Source organism: Colossoma macropomum, unplaced genomic scaffold (genome assembly GCF_904425465.1).
Source record: "Colossoma macropomum unplaced genomic scaffold, Colossoma_macropomum, whole genome shotgun sequence".
Taxonomy (NCBI): Eukaryota; Metazoa; Chordata; class Actinopteri; order Characiformes; family Serrasalmidae; genus Colossoma; species Colossoma macropomum.
Genome location: NW_023494804.1, coordinates 23,664,313 through 23,689,427, shown reverse-complemented (window position 1 = coordinate 23,689,427; position 25,115 = coordinate 23,664,313). Strand labels below are relative to the sequence as shown.

The window sequence follows — 25,115 nt, the reverse complement described above, 5'->3', positions numbered from 1 at the left end:
TTACATATATCTGCCTATTCAAGTTGAAGTTATAAGGAGTGTTTCAACCTGGGCTTCTTTTGAATGAAGCATAATATAGGGCAGCCAATCAGAACAGAGGTCATTTGCATATATTATTCCTAAAGGAACAGTAATGAAAAACAGCCTATATAATTATAGTGGAGAAAAAGATGTTGGAAAATAGCCATGTAGAAATTAATTCTGGTACATAAACCCACGCATAAGCGGACTTCTCTGAAAAAGATTAAGGCAAGAAAAATGTAGCATATGAGCCCTTTAAGAGTCTAAAGGATGAACTCTAATGAAATCATGGTTTCAGGCAACGAACCAGAGATGGGCCAAAAGCAGGTTTAACTTTTAAGAGGGTCAGTTTAGCAGTTTAGTAAATAATTCTGGGATGTTATGAAGGGGTGACAAGAAAGAGGGGTTTTCGTCTTATGGGACACTTATGGGAACGCTTTGGTTTAAATCCAGATTTCTTTGTTTTTTAAATAAACGTTGTAGTATGTAAATACTTTCACAGTTTTCCATACAATCCAAACATGGAAACATTCAATTCAATTTTAAGTTCACTATATTTGTGATGTCACAAAAACCAACACTTTTACATTGGTGTATACATCCATCCCTTCAAACTACAGTAGTTTAGCTCCGCCCACTCACACCGACCTTCTGAGTGTTTTGACCTGCTTTTTGAATGAGTCATAAGACAGAGCAGCCAATTAGAACATAGACAATTTCCATACTTAAAGGCACAGTAAAATAAAATAAGCTGGTTTAATTCTAAGTGGTAAGGATGGGAAAATGTTCCACACAGATGTCATAAGTGGATCTCAGGCATATAAAATAATGAATACAGTGCAGGACATGTGCCCTTTAAAGCTTAGGCTTTTGTGAAAAAACCTGATTTTCAATCCAACCACAAAATATGAAAGACCTAAATTACATACGCGCGCGCGCCCACGCTCACTGGAGTATAAATATAGCCTAGGTATAAATACATAAGTGTTCTATTATTGCATACCGCACTATTTTGGGGTCATCTTGTCGAAAATATACACCTTGTTTCAGTAAGTTTCAGCCTTTTGTCTGCACACAAAGACTGTTAATTTACTTTTTTCCAGCACTGAGAAACAATTGACAATGTGTTTTCAATTATCCACGCAGAAAGTCCGCGTGTGCGTGACGTCACGCCGAGATCCAGCGGTCCTCTCTCTCTCTCTCGCTCTGTGTCGCTGCCGCTCTCCCACTCTCTCTCGCTCACTTTCTCTGAGGAGACTAACGGGAAAATGACTCCAGCTGCATCTACTGCTCTCACCTCTATGGATGGAAGATGAAGATACGACACAATTCTGGACTTTACATCACAAAACGAGGTTTATCTTTCCATCCGTGACACTTTTTTCTCACCCTTTTTGCTTCAAAGATCTGGACTTCGTTTTTGTGTTTTAACGCTGTTTTGGGGGGAAAACTTGTGGAGTTATTAGCCAAAGGGAAAGTCTAGTGGAAGCTCCCCCGACGTAAGTAACGCTCTCTTTTAGCTTTTGGAACCTGTTAGATTTGAGAAGTGAACAAAAAGTCTCTTTTACAGTTAGTTTTGTTTTCTTTTTTTTAAACAAAAGTGTGCTGTGTGGCCAGGTTTAGATGTTACTGACATACACGTTCGTTTTGGTCTGTCATATTTTTAAAGCTAGCTAACCTACCGTGTTTAACCTGAAGTCACAGACTAGCAACGGCAGAGCAGTCACTGAAGTGAAGTGGCTAATAATGCGTGGCCGAAAGAAATCCACCAGAAAAGTATTTAACTTGTTGAATAGCAGTAGGTTACCCACTTTAAGACCATGTATATGCTGAATACATACTTAATAAAACAGCTAACGCAATAACTCCAGAGAAAACGTGTGAAGACATGTCCTGTTGCCGCGTATAGGTGAAACAAACCCTGTTTACCTTCAGCTCAGTCATTTCCCACTAAAATCCCCCTCGAGGCCAGAAAACGTTGCGTATGTGTATTGCTGCAGTTTAAATCGCTCTCCGTTGGTCTGTTGCGCTTACTTTGCTGGTGTTTGTGCTGCTTTTGGCATCAGCACAGTGTACCCGCCTCAGCTGTATCACAGCAGAGTGAACTCTACTCACTCACTGGCCTGGGCGGAGGGCTGAATTTCAAAATATCAGCTTATTTTGACACTCTTTCAGCTGAGGACATGTACAGTAGTGCCACATTTTTAGTCCCTGTGCAGAGTCAAGTCTACGTAGCAAAAAATGTGGGATGGTTTACTTGCTCGCATTTTCCTGCATCATGATTTTGTGATGTGGTCGCATACTGGTCATAGGAACTTGCAGAAAGGTCAGGCTGTACCACAGCTCTAGGTTGTATAAGCAGCACATCCTGCTCTATGACCAAACATCTTTTGATATGGAGTTCTATACACGTGTTTCTATTCACATGCAAAGTTTACAGATGGTATGATACCAGTTTTTTTTTTCCAATACTGATATCAGTACTTTAGTATCAGCCAATGCCGGTCCCGTATTTTTTGTCTGTAAAAAATACTACGCTTTATGAGTTGTTTTGAAGCACTTCACTTAAGATGAGAATCTAAAAGGAATGTAGGCTACCAGGACTGGATATCTGAGGGGGAAAAAAGATGAATCCAGTCCTGGTAGCCTGCATTTTCTGCTAATATCTGCCCAATACTGATACCAGATGATACCGATAGGCATCTCTAGCAAAGACTGTAACCAACTGTTTTCATTTACCGTGATTTCTAATTAAAAAAGTGGAAAAAGCTTGCTTCATTAGAGACCCTGTTCTTTTGCTCTGCTTTAACAAGTGGGTGTGGGCAGGAGAGAAACACTGAGTTTTAATTAAGATAATTGGAGTTGATGAGTGCATCTTTACAGTAACATGGTGATTTCAGTTTTGCTTTCGTGCACCAGACAAATGTGCGTGGGTTTGCTGTTCACTAGAATTACGTGTAGATTCCCACAAACTTTGCTCTTCTTAGAAGAAAGTATTTTCACAGTTATTACATCAACTTAATTGTCTCCCAATAATTGCTGCAGGCACAGTGTCTTATACAGACACTGTAATAATCAAAGGCCCGTCATTTTAGAGGTACTGTGCTTAGATAACAAGGCATGTGTCATATTTAGGATTGAGTGGACAGGGCTCAACTCGGCCAGTAGGTGGTCTGCTGCTTGCTAGGCAGGAAAAGAAGCACACACGCACACATGCATCGATATTTCTTTGTCAGCTCCCGGGTCAGGTATGGGTCCTGCCCTTCCTGCTCTGTGTTATGGCTGCTGAATGAAAACATCAAACTTTGAAATGTGTTCAGTGCCCTTCAATTAAAGGAGTGGTGCTTTTCTCTAAAAATGTGTCCCGATGGGCCTGGCCGCGCAGGCTCGACCTGCCACAGTTAAATGACTTGTTCCATTGTGTGGTATCACTGCGTCCCACCCAAACACAGTGTGGTGGCTATGCCAGCCGGATATAAATAAACCAGTCTATTGTGATGTTTATGGCTAGATTTGAGATTCTTTTTTCAGCACTGGCTATGAAATATGTGGGAAGTTGCTAAAAGCTGGGGTGTTACAATACACATATTAACTCAGTGCAGTGGTCACGAGACAATACATGCTGTAAACTGAATAGAGTTAAATTACATGCTAAATATTTGTGACATTAGACACACTGACATAAATTTGGAATGGCTTCCACTGTTCTATTCTGTTAATATCAGACAACCAATGTATCAGTCAGACCTTGCTTTACTCCAGAAAACAGCATAATGAATGGTACCGCTTCTTTTTTTGCTTCTCTATTAGAAATGTTTTGTATCATGGATCAAAAACCACACTCTATATCCTATCGTGAAATTTGTTTTAGAGGTCTGCTATCCTGATGGGTCTGAATGGGCTGTCATAAGATCATGTTTGGGGCCGGGTTTGGGCCGATGTTTTAATGTACAACATCGGGCTCAAGTGTTAAGTGTTTCTTAAACAAGGAGACTATCAGCATAGTGAGGAGTCTCAGTGCAGTGGTACTTACGTTAATAGTTGGTCACAGAAGGGTCGATGCTGTTCTCAGCCAGTTCCACAAAAATATACTGATAGTAAAAATGTATGTATTACAGATGTAAAATACCACTTTATCCCTGCATCACATTTTCTGTTGATCAACTCAGGTGCATAATAACGAAGCAAAACATGGTAAAACCATGTCAGTGATAATCCCTCTCTGTTAGTCCATGCTGGGCCAGGTTCGGGTATCAAATTTAGTTATACCAATCAGGTCGGGTCAGATCGGGTCGGGCTTCAGTTTCATACCCGTGCAGACCTCTAATTTGTATATGGACACACTCCTATCTGACGTTGATCATTCCAAGCACAGTAACTCGTCATGGTAATACTTAAGGTGAATGGCTCTAAATAGCACTTCCTGTCATGTACAGCTAGGGTAAGACATATGGAAGAACAAAAAACCACATCCTCAAGTTTATATTTAGCTGTGTGCCTAAGTAATGATGCCTTTAGATACAATGCCTATGTTAACCCCTCTCTCTCTCTCTCTCTCTCTCTATATATATATATATATAGAGAGAGAGAGAGAGAGAGAGAGAGAGATAGAATTTTTTTTTTAATTTATTTATTATCCTTTTTTTACTTCACCTTTATGGAGTATGGAACCTTGAAGCATGCCTCTGTTTTTCCTGCTCAGAACAGCTTTCTTATACCTACTATATGTAAGATTTAAATCAGCAGTTAAGTGCAGACATGTACTCCTCTTTACAGACTGCATGACAGCAGGAAAAGCCACATTCTGTGAAGCTCAGTGAGTGGCTTTGCTCACACCTCTGCCAACACGTCTGCTGCACACAGATGACCCTTTACTTGCAGTTGTCAGTAGGTGGTTATCTATTCAAAAGGCCGACATCAAAGGACACAGGCACATGTAAATCACATTAGTTAACTGATGACAGTTTTTTCTAATTAGAGAGGCATCTACAGGCTGATATGATAAATCTTTTGGGGAAGCTGTCTTTCGTTCCTAATAGTACTTCACTTAACCCTGCTGTTATTGCTGGTGATAAGAGCATAGTGTAATTTGATATTCCATATTATTTCTCACTTTTCATTGAAATAAGTAGAAAAAAAATTCTTTCAATTGTGATTATATGAATTTTATGTTTTTGTCATTTCTTGACACTGAAACAGACAGAAGACTGTCTTTATTAAACTTATTAGACTTCATTAAAGTTGAACCTGTCAATACAAAATGTAAATTGGATGTAAAAGTAGTTTCTTACATAACTCATTATGTCATTAAAGCTGCAACTATTTTGTTATTTACATAAAAAAATGAAAGTAATAACCCTCGACTACCAAAGGTCCCTGACAGCTTTGAAATAAATATATTTTATATATATATATATATATATACATACACACATACTGATTGTATCATAAAAGATTACATACATAATTGTCCTGACTTGTCCAAAATGCAGTATTGGGTACTTGTTGATTTTGCGAAGATAGCTGTCATAATCACACAATGTCACACAGCGCAAGCATTATGTTCTGTGATCTGTTAAACAAAAAATCGTCTCAAATCATAATGTTTTTAATGTCTGGTAGTGCTTTACTTCACTATTGGAAGTTGCAGTTATTGCTGACGAGAACAAAATATTCCTATGTGAATATATAACCTATATGAACTTAAGTTTGTTGTGGTAAGTTAGCATAATGTGGCTTTTGCTAGTTTGTAAAGAACACTGACCAACCATGTTTCATTACAAGGAGAGTATAAAAAGTCCTGATTAAGTATGCAAAGTATTGAATAAAAATGCTAAAAATAATTAATACTCATAGCTTTTGAATTTGATATTATTTTAAAATACAATTCTTTTATCTCCATTACAAGTTATCAGACCTCAGAACAACTAAATATTGTGATGCATATTGTGTATCATGAAAATTAGAGATGGACTGTTCAGCTTTCAACATGATCGGCCAGTAGCCGATACTAATTGAGGGCGGGGCTGGATGCCAAATTTTTGATGGCACAGTAAGTCAAGTCAAAGTTTATTTATATAGTGTTTTTTACAACAGGTGTTGTTACAAAGCAGCTATAAGTTAGAGCGAACAGTGACACAGCAAGTAATGTAACGCTGGCTAGGTTGTGGATTTGCAAATTGTCGCTACAATCTCTAAGCTGAAGCTAACCAGTTGGGATATCATAACTGTACTGACCTATTAGTTCAGTGAAACAGCAAAAATAAGTAAATGTTACCCACCTGTCAAGCAGAAACAGAGTAACTTGCTCATTTTCATGCCTTTCAACTCTCAATGAAGCTGAGGTCAGTTTCTTTTTCGCTTCTTGTTTGAACAGCTAGATTAGAGAAACAGCAGCCAATCGTGTATATGCATATGTATCCACCGATACGGATACATAGCTGATCGATCTTCGATCAAATGAGAATGTCTTGTCATGATGACAGAAAATGCTGGATCAGATATTGGTGGGAAAAAAGATGGAATCAGATCCGTATAAGTGTGATAGCCTTCACATGATAGAAGCACATTCTATTTGAAGTGCTGCGATTAAAAATAGCTCATTTTAAAGGTTAATAGCTTTATGAAATCAGTATCAGGACTGGAAAAGAAACAATGCTATTCTGCCAGGCCTGTTGTCAACTTAGTGTTAAACTGTCTGGTTGGAAACAGTGGAGCACTAAAATAAAATATTTTCCGCTGTCATATTGCTGAGTAAGGGGTCATAACAGGGCAATGGAAAGCTGACACACTCACTGAGCAAGCATTACATCGTACAGTCTCTTAGCAAACCAGATTTAAGGAAGGAACAAGCTTTTGAAATGAGCATTTGGACATACATTAGTACCTCAATATGTCAGTACTTGGGGATAAACGAATGTTTTGCCATTTTTCAGTGTGTTTTGCTGGTTCTGTCAAACTGAAAAGCAAGTTGTTTTGTTTTTTCCCTGTTCCATCTTTCAGCAGCTCGCTTTTGCAGAACTTGCCTGGCAGGCAGATAAAAAAAGGATGTTTATCAATGAGGTCGCTCAAACAAGAGCAAACACGCAACAAAAAATGTGCAATATCTCACCTGAATTTCTCTGAAGTAGATAGTGAGGTGTGTAGCTTAGATAGTTGTGGAGCCATGCTTCCCAGCCAAATGATCACAGGTTTATCTTGATTTGCTAAATTGGAACCCTGATCGTGGAAGTCATTTCGTCAAGCTTACCTCACGGAAATGGCTCTGATTCATGTAAACAGACTCATGTTCTGCTGGCAGAGTCCTTATGTCTGTATTTCTTGCTTATAATCGAAGGAGGATCTTTATTTTATTTTATTTTACTTCTCCCCTGTGGTCCATTTAGGATATTTGTCTGGCTTTATGTACCAAAAAAAAATCATCATTAATTTTTACACAACCATTTTCCAACCTCTCTTTATCCCTAGATTAGAATTAAACAGTTTGGTTGGAAACTGTTTACTGTTCACTGTACCTGATAATGTACTGATAAAACTAAATGACCTCTGATTGCCGTGTATTGTTCCTCATTCATAATGCGGTCTGGAGCACAACACTTATAACCTTAGCAGGAATGGGCAGAGCTAAACTGCTGTACACTCAATAGGTTCATACATGTTATTGAGTCAGTTTTCAAAACATCACAAAAGCATTGAATTAAAAACTTTTTTGCAGATTAACTGATGAATATATGGACTGTATAGACTGGAGGGTGAACAGTACAGTTTAAAATGTACTACATCAAGCTGTTTCCCCCCCACATAATGAGAATAATTAGGTTTCCATGATGTGGGCCCTTTAAATGCCCTGAAAGTGAGAAGCCTTTTATGTGGTTTTTTTTTCTCCTAAAGTGGACTTTGCACACTAATTCCCTGTCTACTCACAAAGGTCTCATTTTAGTGTGACATTTTTTTATGAGTCAGTTTTTGGTGCCTCATTTTGTGGTCATGATTCAGAATCTGGAAGTGTGCCTTGGTGAATTAATGGAATTTCAATGACATTTCTAACCGATGATGCTATTTTAGTAATTTGGCTGCTCACTGCTTAAAAAGAGCCCAGAGTCATCATGACAAAGTAGCCAAAGTATGTCAGAAAATTCTGACATTATTCTTCATTTAATTTCATTTAATCAGCTGGCCCCACAATTGCACAGGTACCACCAACACAAACGGCAACACAAACGGCTTCCAACGGTGCACTGTTGTGTGCATGAATGAAGTATCGTCGACTAACTGCTGTTAAGGCCACTATGATGCTTGTTAGTTTTGCGCTCAAGTTAGTGTTACTTTAACAAAGACTGTTTAAATCACAGTTTTTGTGAGTTATTGGTTTGTAGCTGCTGTGATCAGCACTTTTTGGCATTTTGTTTACTCGTTTATGTGTTAAATTCAGACCGAATGGTGTTACTGTGATACAAGCAATCTGTGGCTCGGATTAGTGAACATTTTGTTACTTGCTTTGGTGATTTGGTCGACTCTCTGACACACATGTCCTCATATTGATGCTGCAGCCTTTACAAATGAAGAAAGTTCAGTCCTCTGCCACTCTGAGCTCTGACAGGAACTCCAGACTGACCCGCACCTACAGTACAGTAGTACAGAAACATCCCTAACATTATTAATTCATTAAATATGATTCATTTTAAGGTAAACAGTAACAAAAATGTCTGTTGTACAATAAAACGTGGTTTTGATCGCTTTTGCTTCTCCTAAAAAGTTACCATTTTGGAAACATGAGGTTTTGTTCCAACACTAAAGTACCAAAACACAGTCAGGTGTTGCTTTGAAAAAAGAAATATTTGATAAAACCGCTACACTAGTAAGAATGTCATCCAACCTAGGTTATTTCATTAGACTCTTTAGTCACTGAAGGGATAGCTTCCCAGTGTAATGCCAGCTTATGGAACAGCATCTATGTCTCCAGACAAACCAGCTCAGAGGGGGAAATGGTTACCACACTGCCACATTGGCTATTGCAGTGGTTACAGTTAACATATTGCAACAAAATCTGATTTGTCCGATTAGTTTTGGGTCCGACCAAACAGGTTTGTTAGAAGGAAAAAGGACCCAAAGAATCACTATGTAAAATGGCCATTCAGACCACAGGCTCTCCTATTTTAGCGGTCAAAATGTGAAATGTTGTGTCCAGGGGCGCCTGGTAATAGACCACTGTCTGCCCCCATGGCTACAAGACAGTGTCAGGCTAGAGTTCTTATAGAGTCAAATCAGATTCATTCTTTTTCCCTCTGGTGTCTAATCCAGCATTTTCTGCTAGTGGCCTGATACAGATACTGGGTGTCTATGTTTGGTTTTTACGTTTTGGTGGCTTAGATGGTTTGTGGAAAATGAGAGGCTCGCCTTTTTCGGGGAGCCAAACACGCAAGTACATACATCCAACACAAGGCGAGAGTTTTCCATGAGCTATTTTAGTAAACTTACACGATTACTATAAATACTTGCTATTTATTGACAAAACTCTTGTAATCAAGTGATTCTGAACGCACAGTCCATTGGTCAGTGCTCTCCAGGACTCTTTGAAATGCCGAATTCCCTGTAGATTGCTAACTGCTTTCAGATGTCATACTTAATTAAGGTAATAAATTAGATGCACATTTGATGTGAAACTCACTAGCGTGCACTGCCTCACCAGGACTGTACACAAATGTGAACAATTTATTCATTGTAATGTCTTGTTCTGTTACTTTTTTACTGGATGGGTACTGAACAATGCCCTCATTGTGTCCTCAGACAGGCAGGGGATCAGTGCTGAAATGGATCTAGGCTGGTGCTTTGCCTTTTGCTTACTCGCAACCTGACAAAGAGTGTGCTGCTGTAGTAGATGCCCGTGTTTGATGTTGCCTGGCAAATATGACTGTAGATTCAGACGGCCTCTTATTCGTGTTGGTTTTCAGCTTGTGTCTCAGTTGGAAAATACAAAAAAAAAATATTTCCCAAAATGGTCCATTAGATTAAAAAGATTAAGCCAGACAGTTTTAGCAATATGTTTGAAAAATTGAAATGTTTTTTAACTGTTAATAGAACAGCATAAGAACAGAAAGGAAAAAACAACACAAAGTTCTAAGTAAAGTGTTGAGCCACTATGAGCTGCCAGAATAAAATGTACTTCTTCAAATATGCAGCAATTAGTTAATAGTTTGTATGATGATATTTTACATATGCCTGCTGGGCTCTCCTTCAATAAGAAACAGAGCTTGATATGGAATAGATTCTACACGTCTCTGGAACTGTGCTGAAGGGATGGAACATTGTTCTTCCAAAAGAAGTTTGGATGATGGTAGTGGGAGATTACCATCTAATGCATCAGTCCAAAATCTCACATTGGTGTTCAGTTGGGTTGAGATGATTTCCAACTTTATTTGCAGAGGTCCTTCTCATAGTTATAAGTAGTTTACTCTTTAGTTTCTGCTTCTATTTAAACAGCTGCCAGTTTAGCAGTTTTTGTGACTGGTGCTTCTGTCATCCTTGCCCTAATAATGAGCCCTCTTTTAAAGACAGTCTTTTGCCATCTTTATCCAAAATCAGTGTCAACTGTGCTTGTCAAGCATTTTTATACATGCTTCTTAGCATGGTAAGATGTTAATTGCTTAACTGTATGATGAACTACACCCACGTAGAAGCATCTGCACTTATTATGTATCTCTACTAATTACTTCAGGGTTTTCCTTTAATTTGTCACCTGCCTGTACGTTCCTGTATGTTATTTTTGTAGACAGAGACTCCTGTCTTTAATATGTGAGCTGGAATCAATTTGAATTTTGAGTTTTGAATCACATAGAATTGAGATCATGATTTTCACAACTCTACAATTCTTTAACATACCAATTTTGTAAGGCACAGTATGTATATTTACCAAATACGTATATAGAAAAACTTGCAACATGTACAGTAACAGCTCAGAGATTAATATAAGCAACTATTCATAAAGATATTACAAATTTGTAGCCTAAATAAATTGTATACAAATACTAAAATGAAAACCTGCAGCCACGCCAGCCCTTTATTTAAACTTTATTTAGTCCGCTCCATGCTCTGTGTCAATGAACATAACACATCAACAGATGTAGTTATGTTTTAACTAAAGTTTGGGGGCAGGAACATGCCTGAAACCCCTCTTTCTTCCAATCTAACGCCCCATAAATTCACATCCTCACCTTCCATTCCCGTGACGAAGGGTTTGCAGTCCCTCCCGCCACCCCGTCTCTGCCCTTTTCCTCAGTTCTACATCAGTCCTACTACAGCTATGAGGGGGGATCTGGCCTTCAAGCTCCAGGCAGAAGCTGCCCAGAACTCCAGTCCAAGTTCTCAGAGTTCTACCCTCCCTCAATCAGTCCTCCCTCATACTACTGTACCACTGAGTTGAAAGGCATGGTCTGAACTCACAAACACAAATTAGTCAAGCTTATTTTTTCTTTTCAAAGGAAGCAAGCAAGACACGGGTGACAAATGGAAGTATTCCCTCCGTTCCATCCAGTATCTAGGGCTTAGATGTATTCTGTACATGTTTCTAGTGGCATCCAGCACACAGCAAACAACAAAAAGACCTAAAGCTTTAAGTTTGGTGAACACATGTCCTTTCTATGACCACACTGAAAACACAGGGTGCTTTACAAGCAGCAGCGATGCAGTGCTGAAACGTCATAGTTATCTCTTCTGATCTCAGATGCGGACTCAGCATGCTACCGCGGCAGTGCTGCAGTGTACTTGAGTTGAATCGCATTGAGTAATGAATTGAAATCACAGTTTTGATATTTTAGCTCCAGATCTACTCACTGCCTTATCAAGTGTGTTTAATCTGAATGGTAGCTACAGAGACCCGCTGTTGATCTGAACTGTTTTGCTAAGCGTACTAAGCCAAAAACGGGCAGCTGTGAAGCAGCTCATGAAGTTTTAATTAGCGTATATATACCATCCTGTAAAGCACAGATAACCTTAACCCTCTTTTTAGACCTCAAACCTATATTTATGGTCATGGATGTTTCATAGCAGAAGTTGCAGTGCTTCCGATAAGACCACAAGGCTACAGTGTTATCGAGCTGACGCTGCAGGCTCAGTTGGAATTTCCTTGAGCGTCTCTTTATGCATTGTGGATGGGCGCTGCGATAATGCTAAGGCTGTGGTTTTCCAGAGCGCAAAAGTCTGCCGGGTGGTCTTGTCAGATTGATGGGGGGAAACACATGCTCTTTCTCCTAGCACACTTTTCAATGAGAGAAGGAAGTTCACAGACGTTTGCGCACAGACCACTTTTTGTTCAGTGCCTTCAGCCCAATGAGATCAGAGGCCTGAGGCTATATGATAAAACACATGCCTACAATGCCAGGATCTGTCTCACTGCCACTGCAGACGATAGGTTTGAGACTTCGCACAAAAGGCGTAGAAAGGTCACTTACTTTCGCTTTGACGTTTGAGTTATAAACAACTGATAAGAGACAACCGGAAGAATGTGAACTGTGTGCATTTTGTGCAAGCAACAAAGTATTCTGAGCATTCTGTGGTAAAAATTACTACAATTGATATTACTAAGTTGGAAATAATGGCTGCAAACATGGCTGTTACTCACATGTTTGGTTATTGATGCTTGATTTACTATGTCCATTACTAAGTATATGTATGATATAAAAGGATATGTTTGAAATTCATGGATAATCACAAAGGCAACAGCTGATATCCCTATATGTTGTTGACAGATTGTTGCTGAAGGAACCACCTGGCTGAATTCAATTCCTGTCCACCCACGGTTAAAAAATGCTAGGGGGATTTTTGCTATTTCAGACAAACTGTGGACAAATGTTCTCATGCTGTGTGTCCTTCTTGCAAAATAAGTAAACTGTAGTAAAGTCCCCTCTTTTTTGTGCGCATGATAAGGTTTAAATTACTGAAACACATTCAGCTCATGCAAGATCCAGAGGCCCATTTCCTGTGCCGGGTGTTTCAGAGGACAGAATCAGCCCATTCAAATGAGACCTGGCACTGATGTGACTAATAGCTGGCGTAGAGAGTCTGCAGGCTGCTTTACAAAGTACCAGTGTGTTGGTTTTTGTGTGTTTTTGTTAGCCACTAGCTGGGCTGCTGGTCTGGATGGCTTTAGCTTTCACCATTGTGGGAGGGACCACTAATAAAACAAAAATGTCAAAGTTTTGTGCATGTAAATTTCAAGCCTCAAGGTTCAACGCTGCTGTTTGTTGTTGCAGGGAATGCTGAATAATGTGAGCTTTGTTGGTGTGTCTAACAGCAGTGCTGTGTCCCTCTCTAAGGATTTTAGCTTTGTATATGTTTTACGTCAGAGTGGGTTAACTGGAAAATCCAGTGGCTTACCTGTGGAGTAATACGTGGCCACATAATTAAAATCATCCTGCGCGTGACAGAGGCTGAAGGATTGTTTTTACATCCAAATCACAATTTGAAGGGCTGTAATGTTAATTTTGTCCTATATTATAAACAACATTGTCTTTATTTTTTAATGACATGGAGCTTGTGAACTGCTTGGAGATGGGTTAGACCAGTAAGATGCAGCCAAACACCCATGTGCTGTGTATGTGACAACACATCCATAACTATTTTTTAATGTTCAAGCTTCAGAAACAGTGGATGAGCTGATCTCCTTAACCAAAAAAAACTCAATTTACATAATATAATTGCAAAATAAAAGTCTTAAGGTTGCACTTGACTCCTCATTGAATGTTAAAACCAATGTGCAGAATTTCTCTGATATCTTCTGCATCTTATTTTCAGAACCTTCAACATGGAAGAACAGTGCTACTTCAATGAAACCATTGCCTTCTTTTACAATAAAAGTGGGAAGTACCTGGCCACTGAATGGAATACAGTCAGCAAACTTGTGATGGGACTTGGAATTACAGTATGTATCTTTATCATGCTAGCTAACCTGCTAGTGATGGTGGCCATCTACATCAACCGCCGTTTCCATTTCCCCATCTATTATCTAATGGCTAACCTAGCAGCAGCGGACTTTTTTGCTGGACTGGCTTACTTCTATTTGATGTTTAACACGGGGCCCAACACACGACGACTGACTGTCAGCACGTGGTTGCTACGTCAGGGCCTCATTGACACTAGCCTAACAGCCTCCGTTGCTAATCTGCTAGCCATCGCCATTGAGCGGCACATCACAGTCTTCCGTATGCAGCTTCACACCCGCATGAGCAATCGGCGTGTTGTAGTGGTCATCATGATCATCTGGACCATGTCTATCATCATGGGAGCAATCCCCAGCGTGGGCTGGAACTGCATTTGTGCCATTGAAACTTGCTCCAGCATGGCGCCACTCTACAGCAACTCATACCTCGTCTTCTGGGCCATCTTCAACCTGGTGACCTTTGTGGTTATGGTGGTCCTGTATGCTCACATATTCATGTACGTCCGCCAGCGCACCATGAGGATGTCACGGCACAGCTCGGGCCAGCGGCGGAACAGGGACACCATGATGAGCTTGCTGAAGACTGTGGTGATTGTGCTAGGTGAGCATTGTTTTTTTTTTTCATTCTGTTTTTTATCTGCTGTTGAACAGTTTTAATGCACTTATGCCAAAAATACATTTAACATGGAGTTCATGATAGACTTGGGTGAAATTGAACCTGTCCTGTGGTATGGGGAGCTGGTAACCTGCTAGCTAAAATAGTACTAGCATCACATCCAGCAATCCAGTTAGCACTGTTAAACATTTAGCAACTGAGTGATGGTTTAACATTTTTTGAGTGCTAAATTGGAAATTACATTTATTTTTCACTTGTTTATATGAATTGAAATCATACTGAGAATGTGTTTATTTTACAGTTTTTAGATAAATGTGGAACAAACATTTGATTCTGTTGCAAATTTGAAATGCTATTTTCATTTTCAAATACTACAAGATGCAGGGATACTGTATTAGTGTTAAACTCTTGTCCAGCACTTGTCCGTAAAATTGTTGATCTTATGTCTAATATCTCTTCAATATGACCAATTTTGGAAATACTCACTGGGCTTTCCCTGGGTATGAAATTAGGGATTAGAAATCATTTTCCAGGAGTGTTACCATTTGCTTTCTGTTAAAGTGATCCACTAAAACATGTTAAAGTGATCCACTTACATACATGGTACACATACACATTCACCATATTTATAAATCCACCTTTTCGTTCAATGAAAACAGTGGTGAAAGCATGGATCCATGGCCCTGTAAATAAAAGTGTGGCTATGATACATTTTTTATGGGAATAATTTCATGCTAGCATGTGTTTTCAATGAATCAAAAAATATCTGGGAATGTTCAGAAAGTTCAGTACTCTTGATTAAAAAATATGATCCCACTGGTCACTGGGGCACAAAAAATGTACACTATTTCCTCTGGTGTGGCACCTTCAACAAAGACCACTTTTTATAATTCTGCCAATAACGTCAGCTTTATGGAATCAATACAGAGTATTGTTTTTTTTAGTCTCTTTATTGCAATGATGTCACATTGTCATAGGGATTTGTCCTTGGGGTCTATTTATCATCTCTGATGGTGGTTCTCACAGTACATTGTGCTCAGATTTCCATGAATTCCCTTCCTGAGTTGTGCGTTGGCCTTGGCTGTGTCTACAGTAGATAGTTCCCAACTCTGTATCCTCACATTACGTTCTCACCTAATGCCATTTCTGTTCACTTCACTGAGCCATTCATCCATATGTAAGCAGCTACCTTGATATCTCACACCATGAAACAGTATGTTATCCTGTTACGCTGTTGTGCCAACTGGAGTGTTCAAACAATACGGCTGTTGAGTGCTCTACAGCTCAGGGTCTGTCGTCGCGATCTTGTCGCCAGTTCCAGTGTTTGCCTTGCACTGCGTCAGCGTCACGCCCCACCGGCTCCCCGGAGAAAGCCGGGCGCAGAGAAAGGACCCCAGTCATGGAGAAAGGACCCCAGAGCCGCTAGAGCCAGGAGGAAACAGTGCTGTTGTTGTTTCGGAGCTGTGTAGGGCTCAACATGAGGCTCGGGGGAAAGTGGAGAGCAGTGGATCAGGGCAGGAGAGGAACACACACGGTTCTTAGGTAGTGCTGTCACTCCGCAGATAAAACAGCTTTAACACCATTATAGTGCAGCTGTGTGAGAGCATGTTTGTCTCATGGCTGTGAGAACATGTTGTCCACATCAGAGCTGATCAGACATTCTTCATTCAGTTTCCTCAGATATCAGTACATTTCAGGAGCAAATGTGCACAATTTTCCCCTTACCCCAAATCTAGTCGGCCAAGACACGAATGCCTGTTTACTTCCATTTCTTTAATTTTGCACTGGAACTAGGAGGATATTACAGTGAATGTACCTATAACCGAAGCATGCAGTCTCGTGTTGACATCGTTCAAATTTCATGCCTACATCATCACACCCTTACCTCAAACCACATCACTTAAATAGACTTGCATCTGTGGTTTCTGCTTCTCTGTTCTTATCTGTGAAATTGACTAGAGTATATTTCATAGCTAAAAACAGTTGGTTGCACCTATCTTGAAGCTTGAATTTTGTATGTACTTTTGTCCATTTTAGGTCACCTCCATAACTGATATTTTTCATGTATGTATCTGCTGATGTCGATCCAGATACTGAAACATGTAAACAATGTAGATATTGGCATTAGATCGATCTGTATTATGCCTAAAGAGGAATATAACATTTATTTCTGTTGCAAATTCAGTAAAGTTATTTGATTGCAGGAACCTAAACAATCTGCTCTTCCAGATAACAATACATCATCAAATATGGGTTTGAAATATTCATCAAATTTAAACATCTGTCTGATGCTGAGATTTCTGCCAATACTGATATGATTCCAATATAGTAATGCGTTCCTTGGCTTTTTGTCCTCTGGGTATTCTTTTTGTAAAGGTACTTATGAGTACTTATTATTTATCAACATATGATAAATACTAAAGCTTGCTTAAGTAAATAAAATCTCTGTGATGTTCATTAGTTAATATTCAGTTCATACTTTTGAGCGTGCGTCTCTAGATTAGTTCATTTTGCTGATGTGTACATACTATCTTAGAGTTTGGTAGGGTAAATGGTATCATGCTAAAGCCATCTTAGAAGTGATGCACTCCACAGCTTTGTAGCAAAACTGATCATTTCAGGGTGATGTCTTTCCAAGTCCCACATCTGCTACACAGATGAGCAGGCAGGTCCCCAACTCTTGGGAGGCTAAAGCACGGTTGTTCCTGATTTCTCCAGGGAAGCTCTATCAGAGATGGAAAATAACATGGATCTTGGACCGTCTGCATCAAGATTCATAAATAGCACATTCCCAGGGTGTGGGCACCAGTTTACAGTCTAGAGTTTTCAGATTAGTGTAGTGTCATAACTTACTCCCACTCTGAAGATTTTGCACTGCAAAACTTTGGCTGTATAACTGTCACTAGGGCCCAGTGACTATTCAGCGGTTGCAAGTTTGGTTTAGGTAAAAAAAAAAAATTATGTAGAACAGTCCAGTTTAACAGAACTAAATTGGACAACTATTACTCTTCTTTTTATAGGCAAATATAAATCATTGGAAGACATCAGTGCATTCTAGGAATGAGGTGGTATGGAAATTTCATATGATAATTTGAGCAACTGCGGATGGATTTTCGTATTATCACAATATTGATAATATATACTGAAAATGTTTGAAAAGCTTTAAAACAGTTTGAAATTGTTCCACCACAAATATTATACTGATAAACTTTTTGTGGGACCTCTCATATTTCTTTATAACCAAAAAATCAACTACAATGTAAATAAAAATTACCACTAAAAATTAATTAATAAGCATGGCTGTTCTGTTCAGTTTATTACTGTGTGTTGTCTTGAGGCATGCATGGCAGGGAGCCAGGAGCAGTAATTTACATCCACTGTGACTTTTTAAAAAAGCCATTAATCGCACACGGATATTGGTTTTATTACAATTTGGCTTTTCTACCACAGTGTATACCTAAAGCAGGTGATCGTCCCATTCTTACTGCGTTCTTGTTGGGTGGACTGGTGGATGTGTTTATGTTTTTGGCAGCGCTCTCAAAGAAGTCATTTTTGCAAAAATGTCTGCTCAAAATGTATCATCTTGCTGATATATCTAAGAGAACTCCCTCTGTTGAGATACAAAGCTTATTAAAGAAGATATTAGTTGTCCGGAAGGTGCCACACCAGATTCACTCTATGTAGGTTTCACTCATGTTTCCGGACTCAAATACTGCCATTGTCTTGATGTGTTAATTTACTGTTTGATTCAGTGGTGTACTTATATTAGATTATTGATGCAGTTGAATAGGAAGAAATTCTAATAGACGCACTGTTTGATTGGGTTTATTCTAGATTAAGAGACGTGATGTTTTCTTGGTAAAGTTGGGATTATGCTGAGTATGCGCTAACTCAGTTCTAACCAGGCAACCGTAGATCCTTTTCATGATGAACCAGTGGAGCTGTGTCTTGACAATGTAATAATGCCGTCTCTGTTCTTGCATACTTGCTCACTCTTTAAATTTAGCTAGTGAATGAAGAGCTGTCCCATATTCAATACACGACACCATGCTAAAATCTTTGGATTTTGAGAAAAAAAGGTGAACTGGTGAACAATTGCCTCACGCCATTGTCTTCACACCACGGCTGCTTGGCGATGGAGCGGAAAATAGAGGCAGAGGTCATTTGCGATGATCTCACAGCTTGACCCTGTATGTGTTGATATCCGGAGTGAATGAAATCTTGCTTTGACTGTAGCAGCTAAATCCTGAGAAAGGCGGCTTGAGAAACAGTGTCTGAATGGGTAATCCAGAACGACTGTCCATTTGCCAGAGAGTTGAGTCTCAAGTCTGCGTGAAAGCTCGCAAGGCATGTGCTAAGCACTTCCACAGGTATTGGCATCTCAGTGAGGCTCCACTGCACACCTCCCCCACCCCACCCATCCATCTCTCCCCAATCCGCGTCTGCGTACTCCTGAGACAACAGACGTTTGGCCATGTCTGTTGTTAGAGCATCACAAACCTGACTCATATGAAATACTATTTTTTTTCCATTCTGTTCGTAATCAACATTAAAAGGGTCTTGATAGTGCTAGATTAGCTTGAGTCATGTGCTGAATGCTTTTTTTAACATTGATTGCTCAAGATTGTTTTTGGTGATGTGTGCTTTGTGGGAAGTCAGTGGTTTACAAGGCTATTGAGTGTCACTAGAAGCCTTATCAAAATTTAACAATATTTTGTCCTTCATGACAAAACACTGTCCAGTCGAAAGAACTACAGTAACGTGCAGCTCTTAGTTCAACTCTTAGTTCTCTTTTCCACTCAGTTCTATTTTGCAAAAGCCATATAGATTCCTGTGAAAGGTTATTCTGTGTCACCATCAGATGTGTGAGGGGTCTGCAGAAAAACTTGAACATCTTTTACTTCCTGTTTTACGTTTATAAATCTCAGAGTCTGGAAACTTTATATTCCAGAACATACTAAGTCTTTGTTAAGTCAGTAAGGTGGTGTCAAGGTACATGGCACATTTTTACTTGAACCATGAAAGAACCAGCGTTCACCAACACCACAGCAGTATATCACGCCTTGAAGTTGGTGGCCTTTTTCAGTATTAGCGTGAACAGCCGAGTCACTGTGCCAAATTGTGCTAATATACCTTAGCGGAAGTAATAAATTGAAATCTTGCTTGGAGTAAGGGAAAGCTTTGAGCAACCGCCCACTTGAAATACTTTCTCAGCTTGAAAGTAAAAGAGACCATCTGGGAAGGGGAGGGGTGCTTAAATGAAACTAAACAGCCTTTTTCAGTTCTCAGCAGTGTGTTAGCCTGCACGTTACAACATCACGTCATTAGCACTGATCAGCCTTTTTGTTTTTTTAAGATGTTGGTCTAACAGCTTTGTTATTTTCAGAAATCAGTTGCACACATTCATATGCAGTTGACTGGAAAGGTTTTATAGTATGTAGTTTTAATTCAGAATTACATCGTTTTTACTTTAAAGCACAATCAATACTATATTAACCAAGCTCCACCTGCATCTTAATTGCATTCTTAAAGTGTTCAGCTTAATAAACAACGAGAAATCCAAGCATTCACTCAAAAGCACTTATCACTACATCAGTCAGTAGTGTTTCATGTTAAGAGTTAAAGGCTATCATTGCTACAAAAAGCTAGCAGTGAGGCCAAGCATGTTTATTAAAATTAGCTTGTGGTTCACAAGTTAATTTTAATGTTCACACTCAGCTTCGCTGCTAGCTTTTTTGTGGAAAGCTGGCAAATACACACTCAGATTTGGGGAACCTACTGCTGAAACACATCAACTCTATGCTGTCAGATATTAATAGATACTCACCATATGAGCAGTGCATCCTAATTAACTGCTAATGGGGCACATTAAGATTCCTAATTATATTCTGTGAATGATGATTGATATTCAACCTTTCACATGTGCTTTTCTTGTCTTTTTACACTGCTACGTATGCGATGATTTGAAGTAAAGCAATTGGTTATTCATGATTATTTCCTTCACGAAAGCCCATGCTGTTTCTTTTTCTTTAATAATAGGACAGTTGTCTTGTTTTTGGACACATTTTTGGCATTTAATCTGATGTAGCCCTAATGTAGTCTTTTAGAAGTTTCTAGTTCATATTCAATATCTGTTTTTTGCCCATGATAGTGATGTAATATGGTTAATTGATGGAACCCAGAAGTACCAGTGATCGGAACACAACTCCCTTCCCTGTTAAGCTTGTTCGGAAAAGAGCAAAACATGTGGCCGAGTCGTGCTGGAAACGGGTCGTTGGAGTTTATCTAACTCCTGAGAGTCCCTACATGACTTTCAAGTGATGTAAAGCATGCAAGACCAGCTGTGTTCCCTAAAAGAAAAGCAGGCCCTTGCAAGTATCATTCTCTCTTGCAAAATACCATTTGTAGCCAAAATATTTGTCCTTTTTTTTTTTTAACACACTGAGAAACGGCAGTCAAAAAAACGCACGTGTCATTAGTTTGAGAAGCTTTTTCTGAGGTTACATTGATAAAGATGTGAGGTGAATGCTGTGAGTGGCTGTACTGCATGTGCTGAAATGTTTCCTGGAATAATTGGCCTTGGGAAACTTCACTGACACACCTGCATTCCCATCAGTTTTTCATTAAAAGGCCACATAACACAATCCCAGATGCCTCATGTTGTTTAAAAGGGAAGTTGTCCTAAATACTCCATGCAAAAATCCAAGAATATGACTTATTTAATATGTTACTGTGTCAGAAAGAATGGTAGTGGATGTCCATCTCCAATTAATAATAGAAGCTTGAAGTAGAGGTCGATATAAAGAGATATCAGTGTGTACAGTGTGTTTTTTTTAGATTCCTACTGTTGGTTCTAGTAAAGGTTTATGCTTAAAAGGAACAATGCTTGTAAGTGTCTAATTAAGTTTCAAAGTAAACAAAAGAATGGAAAAAATGCCTGATTTTAAATAAAAGTGGACTGATTATAAGGTGTGTATAATTTTGTCCCCAAAAATAGAAATTAGCGATTTCACAAGAAATTGTCATTAAAGGTGGGCATCATGATGCATGCTGATATTTTCATGATGCACAATACAAATCACAATATCACGACCAGGCTGGAATGGACAAAATTCACCAGTAAAACAGTAGTTCCACAAAAACAAACAAACAAACAAACAAAATAAAGAAAACTCTGAGTATAATGATTAAAAAAATAACATTATGAAGATGCATTATTAAAATAATGCCATAAAGGACTGACTGTTGTTTTTTTTTTTTATGATACCTCCAGTTGTTCAGTATTCTAGTATTTACGATATCCATGATATATCCAGAAAAAGTGCATTTGTCACATAACTTATCACAATAAATATACCATATCATCTTGTTGCCTAACCCACATGTTTAATTATTTTAACACCAAAAGCTAAAAGCCTGCACTAAATGTTTGCCTCCATTTTCTGTCATTCCACAGGCGCTTTCATCGTGTGCTGGACACCTGGTTTAGTCCTCCTGTTACTGGACGTTTTCTGCAATGAATGTAACGTTTTGGCGTACGAGAAGTTCTTCCTCCTCCTAGCTGAGTTTAACTCAGCCATGAACCCCATCATATACTCGTACCGGGACAAAGAGATGAGCGTGACGTTCAAGCAGATCCTGTGCTGCCAGCGGCAGGAGAACGTAAACGGTACAGCAGAAGGTTCTGACCGCTCAGCTTCATCCTTTAACCATACGGTCCTCAGCTCACCCCACAATAATGACCACTCAGTGGTCTGAAACGGAATGTAGGAGCAAAGCTGGAACTATCAGGATCAAACCCAGGACTGGAAAGAAGCCCTTCGCTCCTGGAGGCATTTGCATCAGCAATGACTTAATTGTTGGGGGTTATGGAGGGATTTGCTTGTTCATTTTATTTTTGTACATGTTCATTGTTGACACAGTATTTAAGGACTAATCTATGTTACAAAGGTCCAGCCAGTATAGAACACATTTCCCTCATTCCTTTCACAATGCCAGGAGCAGGAGAGAAGGTCTAATGAGTATTTACAAACCTGATCTTTTTTTTTGTCATGAATTTAGATATAGTCGTAGAAACCTGTCAGAATATTAATTATATTTACCTTTTTGCTTATGCTTTTGCACTATAGACATAAGCAGTGCACTCTTGGGACCACTGATGAATGGCCACCAGATATTCTACGAAGGAGATGGGTGTATATCTTATTGGATTTGTGGCATCCTCTACTTTGCACTGCGGTTTCTTCCTGTGCTGTTACACACAGAGCCGAAGCATAAGCGCTAAGCACATTTAGGACAAAGCCAACAGTGTATTAAACATTTCGATATTGGGACCAAGAAAAGTTACAGCAGGTCCCTGTCTCAATAACTTGAATCACTTACAGCTTAAGTGGCTTCATGGATCTTAGGTCTTTCGTCCAAACAGACCACGACAGAATCCACAAGTCACCGTTTAGTCTCTGCTGTGATCCTGATAATGGTGTTCAAAATAACAAACTGATCATTTTTCATGTTGGGACATCTTCCACCTCATATCTAAATAGGTTTTCGACAGTATTTACAGTGTCGTCCCTGTATGGACATGGACCACTTACATATATGAGCCATTTTTTCAGGGAGTCCAAGAACTTTCACCACATTAGAAATCCACAAGTGCCCTGTAGAAGACCTTTATTATATTTTTTGAATATTTTGGATTTTGTGTGATTCTTTTGAGGAACATCCACGTTTCATTGATGAATGAATGACACTTTTGCTAACAGACGTAACACAGAACATATATACTCAAAAATCTTGTAATAATGTTTTGGAGTGTTGATTGAAACAGAGGAGGTTACAGAGTAGGTCACGTGTGGGTTATTGTGTATGTTTAGCATTCAGGGCCGACCGAAAATGCTTTTTCTTCTCGAGTCATGGCAACAAGCACCATGCAGTGTAATCATGTTGGAAAAAACAATGAATTCTTTTCATGACTAGACAACAGAAATTAAATTATCAGTGTAGGAAGTGTATGTATGTATGTATGTATGTATATAGTATATGTATATATTCAATGTTAGTTAAAAAGGGAATGTTTATTTTTAAGGATAAAAATTGGACCGTTTTTATTTTTCTTTCTTTCAGTTGTATTTTGCTTAAAGTTTTACTTAAATTAATTTGAAGTGTTTAACTTTAGGGCCAAACATGTTATTTCCTTTTGATTGACCTAAAATTGTAGACACAACCCTGCTCTGTGCTGGATGGGAATGTCCTTATAAACCTCTGAAGTCGTGTTGTCATTCTGTGTTCGGCATCATGCCCATATTAGGAACTCCATGCTAGTTTTCTCTATGAGAAAATGAAAGCCAAAAAAAAAGATTTTTTTTAAATCCGAAAATTGCTGCTGTCACACCCTGTGGTAAGCAAAAATGTAACAAAGCTTTTTCAGTGGGCAGTTAACTGGTCCTGTACAGGTGGGAGCGGGACAACATGTATGTGTAAAGAAATCCGGCAAATTAGAGAATAATAAATAATAAAATAATAATCATTATATATAAATAATATCTAAAAACAAGTTGTATTCTTATAGGCTACAGAAATGGAGGAGCCTTTAGACAGTCAAACAGCCACAACTGTGAAAAGTGCTTGTAATAAAGACAAATACACAACAAGAAAGCTGGATAAAGACAAGTCTGACATTTGGCAGTCATTTTAATTCATGGCTAATGCATATGAAAACCAGCTATTTGGATCTGCGGGTGGGAGTGGGACAAAACACTTAGGTTGCGGGTGGGAGCGGGACAAATGATGCAGATTTTCAGCATGAGTGGGATGAAATGTGTGAGTGGCGGTGGGAGGTCTCGCACAGACCTCTACTCACAACCTCATAAAAATACCTCACACAAACCAGCCAGCTTTGTAAAAAGATGGTGGTAAAGTTGTGTTGACTGTAGAAGGCTAGAGTTGGAGTAGCTGGTGTTTGTAGTTAACAGGTTTGCAGTTTTACTTGTAGAGAAAATCTGCTTAGATCTGTAGTTCTTAATATGGTCTTGATGGCAAGTACAGAATGATATACTACTTCAGAGGTGTGTTGTGAATGGTTTCAAACACAGTGTGTACTATCATTGGATTCAGTGCAATATTACACTGCATTGTCCTTTCGAGAATGTAGCACTATAATACTCACAATTCTGTTGCTATCTTGTTTGCCTGAAAAACAGCCTAGATAACCTAAACTGAGTTTTCTAATAACTTATTGGTCCACTGTTACCCTGCTGAATAGATTGCCTCCTATAAGCATGGAAAGACCTTGGAAGAGACAATCTAGAACCACAGCTGTGTATGAACTGTCATGGACCACATAGTTAACTCCCTTCAACATTTATAGTTTGACTACATTGTTCATAATGTTTATTTAAAAGAAATTCTGATCTCCTTCAAAAAGCATTCATTTTGTTTTTGTTCCCTTGCTGAAGCCCATTAAATTCTGTATGGTAACATTCATTTAACAATATAATTCAATCAGCGAATCTTCTTAAAATAAACTTGTATGGTATCAAACACTCA

The 25,115-nt window shown here is 39.0% G+C and overlaps 1 protein-coding gene across 1 annotated transcript; it reads left to right on the top strand.

Moving 5' to 3' along the window:
- The first annotated feature begins 1,260 nt into the window (after nucleotides 1–1,260).
- lpar1 (lysophosphatidic acid receptor 1) lies at nucleotides 1,261–25,115 on the top strand. Its single transcript, XM_036594991.1, has 3 exons — nucleotides 1,261–1,520; nucleotides 13,810–14,555; nucleotides 22,027–25,115. The coding sequence occupies exons 2-3, from the start codon at nucleotides 13,820–13,822 to the stop codon at nucleotides 22,326–22,328; spliced, it is 1,038 nt and encodes a 345-aa protein (XP_036450884.1). The 5' UTR covers nucleotides 1,261–1,520; nucleotides 13,810–13,819; the 3' UTR covers nucleotides 22,329–25,115.